The sequence below is a fragment of the Callorhinus ursinus genome, unplaced genomic scaffold (genome assembly GCF_003265705.2).
Source record: "Callorhinus ursinus isolate GAN/ISIS: 27379988/994484 unplaced genomic scaffold, GSC_fseal_2.0 scaffold16, whole genome shotgun sequence".
Taxonomy (NCBI): domain Eukaryota; kingdom Metazoa; phylum Chordata; class Mammalia; order Carnivora; family Otariidae; genus Callorhinus; species Callorhinus ursinus.
The window spans coordinates 42,487,539-42,500,374 of record NW_027397078.1 but is presented as its reverse complement, the minus strand read 5'-3'; the positions used below and the strand labels follow the sequence as shown (position 1 = coordinate 42,500,374).

The 12,836-nt window shown below is 46.6% G+C and overlaps 1 protein-coding gene across 1 annotated transcript in view; it reads left to right on the top strand.

Annotated features, from left to right (window-relative positions):
- The window catches only part of XG (Xg glycoprotein (Xg blood group)), a 32,671-nt gene extending 28,248 nt beyond the window's left edge, over positions 1–4,423 (top strand). The window contains exons 11-12 of the mRNA XM_025857537.2: positions 1,111–1,227; positions 3,335–4,423. Coding sequence (XP_025713322.1) covers positions 1,111–1,227; positions 3,335–3,351 — 134 coding nt within the window. The 3' untranslated portion in view covers positions 3,352–4,423. The remainder of the gene's footprint in view (positions 1–1,110; positions 1,228–3,334) is intronic.
- Positions 4,424–12,836: the final 8,413 nt, after the last annotated feature.

The window sequence follows — 12,836 nt, the reverse complement described above, 5'->3', positions numbered from 1 at the left end:
AGAAGGAGGGCGGAGGTGGGGCTCCTCCGAGGGCAGGGTGGGTCTCGTGGACCTGTCCCGGGGCCACCGATGGCTCATGTGTCTTTGAGCAAGCGCACGAACGGAAGCCAAGAAGGAGAACGGGAAGGAGGGTGTGGACATTCGGCCCTGGAGAAGCCCCCTAGAAGTGCCCTGCCCGCCCCAGAGCAGGTCAGACAGGGCAGGGGTGGAGGCCAGGAGGCCCAGGCTGGTCACACGTCGCTGGCAGAACGCAGCCTCTTAGCAATCCTGCCTTCACGTTGAGGATGAATGCGCTCGCCCCGACGCCAAGCTTCTGTGCGTCACAGATGCTCCGCGAGAAGGACGCTTGGAAGCGCTTTGCAGCCTCTGCGTCCGGACGCGCGTGCCCAGCCGCGGGGTTGCTATTTGCTGGGTGTCTGCGCTGGCGTTCGCAGGACAGCCATCCATCCCTACCGTTCTCTCGGACACAAGCTGGGGGCCGGAGGGGTGAAGCCCAAGACAAAAATCGAGGCGGCACACACGGGGTTGCATGGAACGTGTAGGGTCCTGCGTCCAGACAGAGCGTCTGATGCCAGACCGGGGTGCGGAGAGGACAAGTGATGCTTCCTGCAGGCGACAGTATCCAAGCCAACGTCCCATGGGGGCCATGTATCCATCCCAACAACACACCAGCTGCTTGACCCACTCTGATAGAAGACACAGGTGGTTCTCGCCAATAAAAGCAATGATTTCTTCTTTCTCGGGACCGTCGATTTTTGTCACGCAAGGTCCCAGGCAGAGAAACCAAACTGTTGGCAGTAAGGTGGCCTCCAAGGTGTCAGGTGAGGTGTGTGCCTGTGTCCAGACCTTTGTGGGCACGTGTGCATTGAATATATTTTGCAAGGGCACAGACATTGTACTTCGAAAAAGGTACAAACCCATCTAGTTCAACAAATCCACGGAAAACAAATCGAGTGCCTCTTATTTGCAATACTCTGCCTTGAATGTCCTGAACGGGTAAGACATCGTCAAAAATCTCAAAATCTTCTGCTTACAGAAGGATTGACAAGGAGCGGCTTTCTCGCCGGCCACGTGTTTTCTGAGACCGTCTTTCGTTTCTCCATCCTGCAGGGAACATGGTAGCGAAAATCGTGTCTCCTATTGTGTCAGTGCTGGTGGTCACGCTGGTGGGCGCCGCAGCGGGTTACTGCCAACGCAACAGAAGGAGAAACTGTTTCAGGACAAATGGTAAGCGTTAGGCTCTATAAAAATACTTCCTGGAGCCTGTTACGGGGCTGGCTTATTTCTGGGGACGTCCCATATAGCGGCCTTGCTTAAGGAAGTGGTTTTAAGTTGGGGCTTCATGGGGGATGCTTTTCCTACACACACACACCCCCCCCGGTATTTTTAAGCAGCTTTGTGATCTGCAAGAGTGGGTGTTGTAACTCACGTAGACTGAAACGTTCTCAGCTCGGGGTTGCAATCGGCAGGGCTGATGTGGTTTCGATCCATCGTAAGGGACTCGGAAATGTTTGGGTTGAGCCTGCGATGTTTGTATTCCTCTCCAAAAACAAAAGTATGCAGGGACAGAATTGGAAGGCTTTCTGGTGAATTTGTGCACAGACCCCAGGGAACGGGGTGGGGGGCCACTGTGGCTTTCTAGTTCAGGATTTTTTGGGGGTCCAGTCTCCTAGGTTTTGGAGAATCACGCCTGGTTGGCTACCCTTGTGGGCAGGGGTGGTGGGTGCTGCGCAGTGGCAGGCCCTGAGGACCGGTCTGCAGGGAGGGTCCAGACACAAACAGGGGGTTCTATTGCACAGGCGAGCTGAGGGTGTGTTGAGGTGTGGCCCCCACAGCAAGCACCCACGTCGGACTCCATCTGGGCTTTGCAAGGGTGTGTTCACCCACATCTCCTTTGTGTCCCTAAGGAGGGAGGCCTGCAGGAACGGGGTTTTAGGTAGGATTGCAAAATCCCAAAACCTGCCCGGGGCCTCCCTCTGCTGGTGGATGGGGAGTACTGACCAAATCCAGACACGGGGGAGCTTGGGTCTGCACCGCGCCTGGCGCTCGGAGAAGCCTGGGGGAAAGCCAAGTCTCTGAAACACCCCTCCCGTGGCTGGCAGCTCTCATGGTCATTGCGACACACCGAGCGTGACTTTGGATTCCGACTTCGGCACGGGCCCGTGGGCATTTCAAAACCCAGCAGTGTAGACCTGAGTTGGCTTTTTTCCTGGTGCCTGCCGGAATTTTGTGCCCAACCGCCTCACCTTACCTGACTTTCTTTTTGCAGCACCTGGAGTTGTTCTTATTTTGTTTTTTTGTTTTTTTTAAACGTGGGTCATGATCTCCCCGTTTATCTGAGACAAAGCCCACTCTTTTTGTTTGTTTGTTTGTTTGTTTTTGTTTTGTTTTCCCTGCCTGGAAGCTCTTTTTGCTTTTTTGAAGGCTAGATAAACATCCCATCTAGTTTTTCTGTTAGTTATTCTTTCTTTTAATATTTTATTTATTTATTTGAGAGAGAGAGAGCATGAGCAGGGGGAGGTGCAGAGGGGGAGGGAGAAGCAGGCTCCCCGATGAGCAAGGAGCTCGATGCGGGACTCGATCTCAGGACCCTGAGATCATGACCTGACGCTTCACCGACTGAGCCCCCCAGACGTCCCCTCCGTTAGCTATTCTTCAGGGATGACGTCACCGGGTCCAGCGGAGACCACGTCTGCCTTCCCATCTGTTAAAGCTACGGTCCTCAGACACCAAGACTGCAGACTCGCTGTCATAGCATGAGGGGACTCCCCCCCTCAAGGTGGGCAAGACTCATCCTGGGGCTACCTGGTCTTGCCAGCTGCCAAACCTGCAAACCGTCTAACAAGTATGAGCATGGCGGCTCCATCTAGGGTTTTGTTCAAGACCCGGGGTGCGGGGGAGGGTCTCAGCATTACAGCGAACTTGGCTCCACGCAGTCACGCTGACGTTGCTTGGCTGTGCGGTTGGGTCCGGGAGGTCACCTGTCAGCTGAAGGACGGCTCACACGCCGTCTTGGCAAGGTGTAGGGGGATGAGTTTGCAGTGCACAGCCTGCGGAACTGGACAGGTGCAGCAGCTCCACTTTGAAGCTGCCACACCTTCTGGAGACACACTTCTGGGGATGGGGCCACATACGGGGCAACAGGTGGACTGTTTGAGCATGATGCTTCGGCTTTATTTGGTAAACTGCAAGGAATAAAACCTCCCGAGGTTATGAAGGTTAATGAAACCACATCCATAAAAGGGGGTTTGTGCAAATATTAGCTGCGACCAAAAAGATATAGTTGGTCAATTCATCCTAGCTGTGACACATGGTTGCCCATCTTCCCTTCCAGAACCAGCACATGTATGAGGGTTTCGAGATCCAGCGGTCGCTTAGGGAGAAGCTCGGTGTAGACCAGAACCCCGTTCGCCGCTCCTGGGACAATTCCTTTCATTGTCGACATCACCTGCCGCCCTGAGGTGCTTTCTGTTCGGCACAGATGAGCCGCCTCCCAAAGCATCCCCAAATCTGCTGGATGAGGTGCGTTTGTGAGGATAACTGGGCTCCTCCCTGGGTCGAACGAAGATTACTGCTTCATCCGTTGGTTCGATCGTGCATGTGGATAGATGCCGACTGTGTCCTGGGTTCCCAACACGACCTCATGGTGCGGGACGTGCCCATGGGCGACCCGTGTGTGTCGCCCCAAAGCACGGGGGGTGTCCCGGGGCATGGGGTCATGGGCGGGGGTGCTGTCTTCTGCTGGGGTCTCAGGAGCACCACTGGGGGTGGGGGGGGCGGTTTCCAGCCAGCTCTGGGGAGAAGCTTGACCCAGGCTGAGTGTTCATCAGGGAGTCAGTGCCCACCGGTCCAGCTGATGTGGAATATGCGGGATTCTCAGCACTCGGGGTGGCTTCGACCAGCCCTCCATCCCCTGCCCCCAACCTACGGAGGCTGAGGCTGGGTTTCGGGATTGTGCATGCATGGTCGCTCGAGTGCAAGCCATCTCGGGGGTGGGGGGGGGGCGGGGGAAGCGGCCTGGGGATGCTTTTCCTTTTCCTGTGAAATCTTATATGGTTTCGGGTTTTCTAGGAAAATAGGGGACGGCGACCGCAATATGTGTCTCTTGACTGTTCTCATATCAGTTTCCATCTGATGCTCTCTAGGTTTCTGTTCTTCAGGCAACGCCATCCTTTTTCTTAGTTTATACTTTTTTTTTTTTTACACCCGTAGTAGAGAACCTTAAAAAATGCTCAAGCATCTGAAATGCATACTAGCTACTTGCTTCTATGTTAGTAACATTTTAGGGGGAAAGGAAAAAGACAGTTTGGGCTTATTGGCACAGTTTCTTCCAATTTAGGTACATGCTTATAGAACTTTTGGGCTTTGCCCTAAATATCAGAATAGAGACAATTTTTGCCATCTGCAACTCATGGAGAGGACCCAGAAAAGTCCTAAATATGCATGCTTTGTGCTCGCCATCATGGATTGGGAGCTAGGTCTCCAAAGAAGGGGGCGCCAAAAGCAGAAAGCCCTAAAGAGAGCTTCCCAAATACAAAAAGGAACTTGCAGCTCAGATGGTGGTGTCTCATGTCAGGGATTCATGTATGATTTGAGCCATTTCAAGACAGCGGCCCGCAATTCCTGTTGGGACAGGGATGTCCTCGCACGCTTCTCAACTGTTTGCACCCAGGGACGAAGCCGCACGGTTGCCGCACGTTTTCTGTATGTGAGTTTCTCTTGACGCTGGTCAGAAGCCTGTGTGAAGGCGTGCGTGCGTCCGTGCGTGGGCACACGCATTTGCACCTTCACGCACAGACCTAGATGCAATGGAAGCATTTATAAAGACATCCATCCATCCGTTTTGTTTTTTTCCCACACCTGTCATACATAAGTTTGCATCATTCTAAATAAATGTAAAAGAAAAAAGAAAAAATACCGCGGCTGGCTCGCCGTGTTCTTGCTTTTCTGTAATTCCCACCGACAAGGAGGAGGCAGCACGCGGTAGGTCCACGACTCAGGAAGCTATCTACCCAGCTTAGCGGCATCGGATAAATGTCGTCCTGAGCGGGGCAGGGTGCCCGCTGGGTGTGTGTCTGCCTGTGGCAGGGTGTCTGCTCCATTCCGAGGGTCACGGCAGGGGTTTGGGGAGCAGATGGGCACCTGAAACCTTGCCGAGGAAGACGAGTTGTCACCGGCGCCTTCTGGAATACGATGGAGGGTGAACACTTAAGCATAGTTACAATCTTAAGGGATGAAAGTCACCCTCGTGGGGGGGGCATCTGGGGGGCTCAGTGAGGGAAGGGTCTGCTTTTGGCTCAGGTCATGATCCCAGGGTCCTGGGATCGAGTCCTGCGTGGGGCTCCGTGCTCAGCGGGGAGCCTGCTTCTCCCTCTGCGCCTGCTTGTGCTCTCTCTGGGTCAAATAAATAAACCGAATCTTAAAAGAAAGGAAAAGAAAATCACCCAAGTGACAAGCAGAAACTGGTTAAGGTTCAACCTAGTTAGAATAAGAATCTTCAAATCATGAGTGCTTGGAGGCGTATCTTTTTTGGGGTGGGTGGGGATTATATAGCAGAAGCCTCCTATTGATTGATTGACTGGCTGATGCCTGAAGTCTGCTTGACCCAGAGTGTTACCTGAGTCTCAGGTGGGGAGCATATGTCCTTAAGGAAGTCACCCCCCGACTCCGCCCCACCCCAGGGCCACCAGGACGGCATGCTTCCCTGCTAAAAAGAGGAGAAAAGTCACAGTTGGCTGCATTCTGCATGCCCATGAAGGAAGGAAAAGATGGTGTCGACCGTATTGTGCAAAAAGCAACACTCCCGGCTCTTCCTGGGAGCCTGAGTGGGTGCCTGGGGGTCCGGGCCTGGAGGAACATCTTCACGCTGGAACAGAGCGAAGCCCCGGAATCGAATTTTAGACGGGTCGAGAGGACGGTGACTGCCACGGGAGCCATACTTTTATTTCCGTTTTCCTGCACGCCCTCGGGAAGAAGTTCTGCCCCCCTCCCCCGCCACGTATCCATGGCGAAGTGCAAGGCTTTCCAGTGGGGGAGGGGGGAGGTGTGGTCACGCTGATTTGCCGTGTGACTTGCAGAGTGGGAAGAAGAAATCACACACACACGCACACGCACAGGCACACACACACCCAAGTTACAATGTGACCTTATTTGGAAGTAGAGTCTGCAGCGGTCATGAGCTGAGGTCATCCCGGGGGACAGTGGGCGCTAACCCCACAGGGGACCGGCGTCCGTGTGAGAGGGGAAATGTGAACACGGACACGCACGCGGGGAGAATGTCGTGCGCAGCTCAGAGCGAAGCTGCCACAAGCCGAGGACTGACCAGACGCTGGGAAGGGGGGACTGGAGCAGAGCCTCCCCTACAATCTTCAGAAGGAGTGCAGCCCTGCCCTGCCCGGATCCCAGGCTTCTTGCCTCCAGAACTGAGAGAGCGAGAGAATAAATGTCTTGTGTTGAAGCCGCTGAGTTTGCAGGATTCTGTTATGGCAGCCCGAAGAAACTCACGTGTCCATCACTATGTGTTGGGTACGAGTGTTCCTAATTTACAAGAAAGGATGGGGACCTCACTGAGCTTCCCTAGGGGCATAGCCGTGAAGCCGGTCAGGATTCATCTCCAGACGCTGAGGCCTAATTCATGAGTTCACAGGCTGCCTTCTGCATTTCGAGCTGTGCAACCTGAGGCAAGTTAAACGACCTCTCTGGGCTTCAAGTTACGTCATCTGAAGAATGGGTGTAATCATGGGCTCTGCTTCCCCCAAATGGTGAGGTTGAATGAGCTCCTGTGTGACAAGCATTCCCAGCCGTGCCTGGTAGGTATCGAGGGCTGCAGGTGGGATGGGGGAAAAATACAAATAAACTTTTTTTTCCTTAATATAAGTAGAATTACGCTCATTGCAATATATAAGATATGTGTTAGAGTCAGGTGAGAAGTTGAGACCATGAAATCAAAAGTGCAGACACTAACTAAAAACAAGGAGTGTTTGAAAATGCGGGTTTTCCTCCAAAAAAACCTGTTCTCTTTTCTGAATCCATAGTGCTCTAGGTAGGTGCAGGGATTCCCAGCTGAACTACAGTTCCCAGCACCCTTTGCAGGTCATTCTGGTCATGTGACAGCTCTGGCCAATGGCATGCAACCTTGATTTCTGGGGCTGCAGGACCCTCCTGTTTCCCCAAAACTCAGCACCAGTCAGCTTGAGGAGCATCAGGAGTCGATTTTGGTTTTGGGGAGGGGCTGCTGTGTCACCACCTGGTTGCCCTGCTGGAGGAACCCTTCACCTGTGGGTCCTCCTCATGCCCTACCGATAAAAAGTGCAGAAGCTCCTCCCAGTGATAGGTCCCAAAAGTCATGGGGAATGAGCATGGTGACTTGGTTCACTCTTGCACATGGTGCATGGGAAAGTCGCCGAGAGAGCGGATCTTCACTGTCCTCGGCACAAAGAAAGAAATAGTTAAATCATGTGCCGGAGAGGGAGGTGTTAGCTAACGTGGTGGTGGTGGTCATCACATGGCAAGGTGTAAGTCTGTCCAGTCATCACGGTGCACACCTGACACTTACAGAAGGTTCTACGTCGATTCTATAGAACACGCAATCAAGCTGCAAAACAAAAACAAAGGAACTAAAAACCAGTTCTGGCTTTCCCCCACAAGCGTTTTTGCTTGGAGCGTGCAGGCGTCCCCATGAACAGATGATGCTTGCGGAGACTTTGGAAAGACGGCCCCGTTTCTTTCCATGGTAAATTCACTATAAATGCAATATTCTGTAATAATGCATGACATGTATAGAATTACATATGTACAGTATACAATATATATACACAGTGTATTTATATATAAATGCATACATAAAATATATACTGTATAAAATAAAACTATAGAAAACATGTATATATAAATATAAATATACATTATATATAGTTTTATATACATCTGGATGTGGTTCAGTTATGGCTTTATGTTTGCGCTGACATTTTGATATGCATGGAATGCATGCGCATTCCGTGTGTGATATGGAATCTGACTTTCAAATTGCATTTTTTTTTTTTTCCTGACTGCAATGAAGCTTGTCCATTTTGGAGACTTTTTTTAACAAGAGCTGTGTGGGCACCATTATTTTATCTTCTATCAGATAATTCAGTGTAGATTGGGTTGTTTTTTGTTCCAGAGAATTTGAGCCTTTATGTGAACACATTCATCGTTTTCTCTGAGTTTCTTCCTTGGGATTCATCACCAGGTCTCATGCATTTGTCCCCAGTTCCAAGCCCCAGTGTCCGTAGCAGCCGGACATCTATCTTGAGCAAGTGTTTGCTGACATTGTGTTTGCTTATTGATTTTACGCACTTTTTCTTTGCATCCTTGGGCTTCCTAGAAAAGCAGCTTTAGGTAACCCTGAAGATGGGGATTTCCACCCACACTGTCAATTTTCTGATGCATGTTACTCTCCTTTCACTTGGGCCTTGATTTATTCTGTTTGTTCCTATGACGCAGGCCTTGATTTATTTTGTTGGTTTGTTTCTTTGACACCCAGTCATATGGTCAGAAACATAGTAAAAAATAGTCATAATAAAATAAATTTTAAAAAATACCCAGAAACATAGTCTAACAAATCATTGGAAGCAAATAACCTGTGTTTTGTGATTTAGCATTGTTTCAAAAAAAATTACTCAGTTTTTTTTTTGCTCACGAGCTAGTGATGGGACCCTAGTTTTGGAAAGTTTTAGGAAGAGCAGACGTGTGTGTTCTGACCCCGGTTCCTCCTGTGAAGTCTGCAAGGACAGGAGTGCAGAGTTTGGCTTTCCAGAAATTCACCATTCTGGTGCGGGATGAAGAGCTAAGGCAAACTCTAAATCAGGTCCGCTATGAAACTGTTTAACACTGTGCTTCTGGAGTCTCTAGGTTTCGGGGCACACTCTCTATGTACACAATGCTTCCTCGCCCTGTAGACTTCACCTTGGCCCAAATGTAGGTGGTTCTTTGAGAAAAGCTGAATCTCTTCAGTGGGCTTCTCGGCCCCCCTCCCCAGCATGTTCCATTCCCAGTGGATGGTTTTCCACACTCCTTCAGTTCTTTTTAGGGGCCAAGGGCAGGCCACCCCAAGAGGCACCACTTTGGCATATGGATTTTTTTTTATCTTTTTAATTTTCATTCTTTTAAATTCCAGTGTAGCTAGCACACGGTGTTACATCAGTTTCAGGTGTACAATATAGTGAGTCAACAATTCCATACATCGCCCAGGGCTCATCCCAACAGGTGCACTCCTCCATCCCCATCATCTGTTTTCACTCATCACCTCCACCCGCCTCCCCTCTTTTTTTGTTGTTGTTCATGGACAAAGAAGATATGATATATATATATATGTGTGTGTGTGTGTGTATGTATATACATATATAATATATACACATTGTAATATATTTTATATAATATGTATTGTATATATATATTAGATTCCAACGTGTGTATACATATATACATTATACACAGTGTGTATACATATGTATACATTATATATGTGTGTATATACACATATGTATCAGATATATAAAATGTGTATATATATATGTATATTTATACACACAATGGAATGTTACTGAGCCATGCAAAAGAATAAAATCTTGCCATTTGCAAAGACATGGATGGATCTAGAGAGTATTATGCTAAGTAAACTAAGTCAGCCAGAAAAAGAGAAATGCCATGTGATTTCACTCATATGTGGAACTTAAGAAACAAAACATATTATTTAAATAGAAGTTGCTCAATACACAGCCGGGACAAGGACACTCAGACCCTCCTCTGCCCCCCTGAAAGCGAGGAAATAGATCTCCCAAATGAAAAATGCCCTCCCTGTACTAAGAAGTGAACATACACCGTTTCCACCAGAAACTGGAGCTTTAAAGCTGAGAAAAATCTGTAAATAAACCTTATTTTTTTCTGATCTGCCTCTGCCCAAATTCTGCTCAGAATTCCTTACTCATTCCAGCTCCCAAACACCTGTTGTTTTGTTTTGTTTTGTTTTAATGCTGTCCATGCTTCACAAATATATTGTCTCTTCGTGGAAAATGTGTAAAAACTGCCTGCCTTGGTCATTTCTTTGGTTCTCAAATTTCGATGTTGGGCCTCCGTGCACACGTAATAAAACTTTGTGGGGTTTTGTTTGTTCTCTTGTTAACCTGTCGATTTAATTCCTAACGCGGCTGGAAGACCATAGAAGGTAGAGGAAGAATTTTCTCTTCCTGACACCGTGAAGGACTTTTCTTCAGGAATTGTGATGCGGATGGTCCTTGCATGCAGGTGCGTTGCTGCCTGTGAGGTGCATCAGCCTGTGCCGAAGACCTGCTGCGTGCAGGTTCTCTCCATGTCTCGGGATGTGCCCGAAACACACCTGCCAAGAGCACCGTGCAAATGTTGACACCTTGCCCGTCTCCCCGGCGTCACTGGTGCAAAGCATGGTGTGGACGGCTTCCCTGAGGACTGCAAAGTGAGAGATTCGGCAGCTCTGTGAGGCATCTGGGTGCAGGTGGTAATTGCCTTTTGAGACATGAAATGCTTCTGTACCCAGGGTGCTCAGAGGGTTGTGTATTACGCTGTGCCCTCGCAGACTCGTGAAAGAGAGCGGAGCTTGGCTGTGGGTGGAAGGGCTGTGGGGTGGTGCGGGGCCACGCATTTCATGCCTGGCTTATAGTTCCCCGGCACACGAGACTTTGGGGCTGAGGGCAAGGGTTGGGGTGCAGAATCTCAAACGGACACAAGGCAGGTTAGCTGATGATACGTGCTGTGTTGTCTTGTGATTTTAAGGCGTTTGGGTAAAGGAAAAAAAGACATATATTTCGTATATATATAATTACATATGTATTATAAATATATATCATTTAATAATATATGCTAAATAAGTATATAATTTATAAACAACATATGTAAATATGCAAATATGCTTATATGTTTATATAAATATATTTATAGATAAAAATTGATAATGTTTATATATCTATAAATAAAATTTATAAAAAGATGTTTATATACTTATATGAATATATTTATAGATAAAAATTTATAAAAATATGTTTATATATTTATATAAATGTATTTATAAATAAAATTGATAAAAATGTTTATATATTTATATATATTTATAAATAAAAATTTATAAAAATATATAAATTTTATATGTTTATATAGTTTTACATATATATTTGTATATACATTTCATTTACAGATTATATGTATAATTTATATATGTTTATGTATAATTTGTATAATTATATTAATTATATATTATATTTCTAAATTTATATTATCTATATATTTATATAGATGAGTTTATCTTATATATGTTTATATATTTACATATATTATTTATATATGATAAAATAATTATATATACTTATGTATATAATATCTGTAAAATAAATTATACATTTATATATAAATATATAAATAAGTATCAACATATCATTTAATAATAAATTAATATAATATACAGGATATATAATATAGAGAGAACATAACATATTCCATAACATAGTATATTGTTATTATATTACATTATATTATATATAATATAGACAGATCTACATATACAGGATACATATAATATACGAACGCCAGTACATACATGATAGTAACAGCAGTAGCATGCATGCATATATGTGTTTTATTTCATTAGGAAACTGTGCGAAAAGTAAACTTTTAAAATAAATTAGATTTTACACAAGTGCACATGACAGTGGGCATTGTTGTAAAGATGTAATGAACAGGAGCAGGGGAGAAGGGGAAGGTATGGAGTCTTACAGAACCCACCACACACCGTGTGGGGTTGATATGCCACGACCAGAGTTCCTCTTTTCCAACCACATGTCTGAATGAGGCCAGATAATTTCGGACTAAATGGTGTTTTGAAAACGAAGCAATGTGTAAGCAGATATGAGAAAGCAGCCCTCTTCTAGGAAGCCAGGTATTGAAGCGATTTGCAAATGTGTAAAATGAAGCCACTCTTCCCCTCCCCCAGTTTTTGTTTGGGAAGACATATTTATTTTTCCACTAAAAATGTGTGATTTGTGTAAAGCGTAATGGGCTTCTTGTGATGACCTTCAAAGTATTAAGTAAACAAACATCTAAAGTCTTTCCGTTACTATTTCTAATACGGAAAACAGGGATGTCATCAACCCACGTAAACAAATGTCTTGGGTTCCTCGATCGTTTTTAAGAGTCTCAAGGAATCGTGTGGCCGGAACGTTTGAGAACTTCTGCTAGGTTGTATGAATCTGGCCGTTGAAGTCACAGCCCATCTCAAAATGGGGAAAACCATAAAGAATGTATCACCTAAGAAGACCTACTGAGGTTTCAGCCTCTGGGGTGGAGTGATTTGAGAGATCAATAATGCCATTCTGTGTTTTGTGACCTCCCCTGTTGCAAGGCATTAGCCAGTTTTACTCATGGCCGAAGATCCTGCTGTAGCTCCAGTCATCACAGCCTCATCCATTAATATCCAGGGCCCTATTTAAGGCCACATCCTTTCACTTTCTTCTTTTACGGGTAGAGATTTCCTTCCAGAAGCTACCAGCCAACTTCTCAGTCCTGATTGACCCACAATGGGCCACAGCACCCCTCACCCAAATTGAGCAGATGAGGATGCGTGAAACCTGGAGGAGAATCCCAGCTCTGTCAATCCAAGTTACTGTAATGCTACCAAGTCAAAGATCCGCGGGTTTATCTTATTTATCCAGTTAGTTTTTATTTTTTTAATTTTTTTATTGTTATGTTAATCACCATATATTACATCATTAGTTTTTGGTGCAGTGTTCCATGATTCATTGTTTGTTCATAACACCCAGTGCTCCATGCAG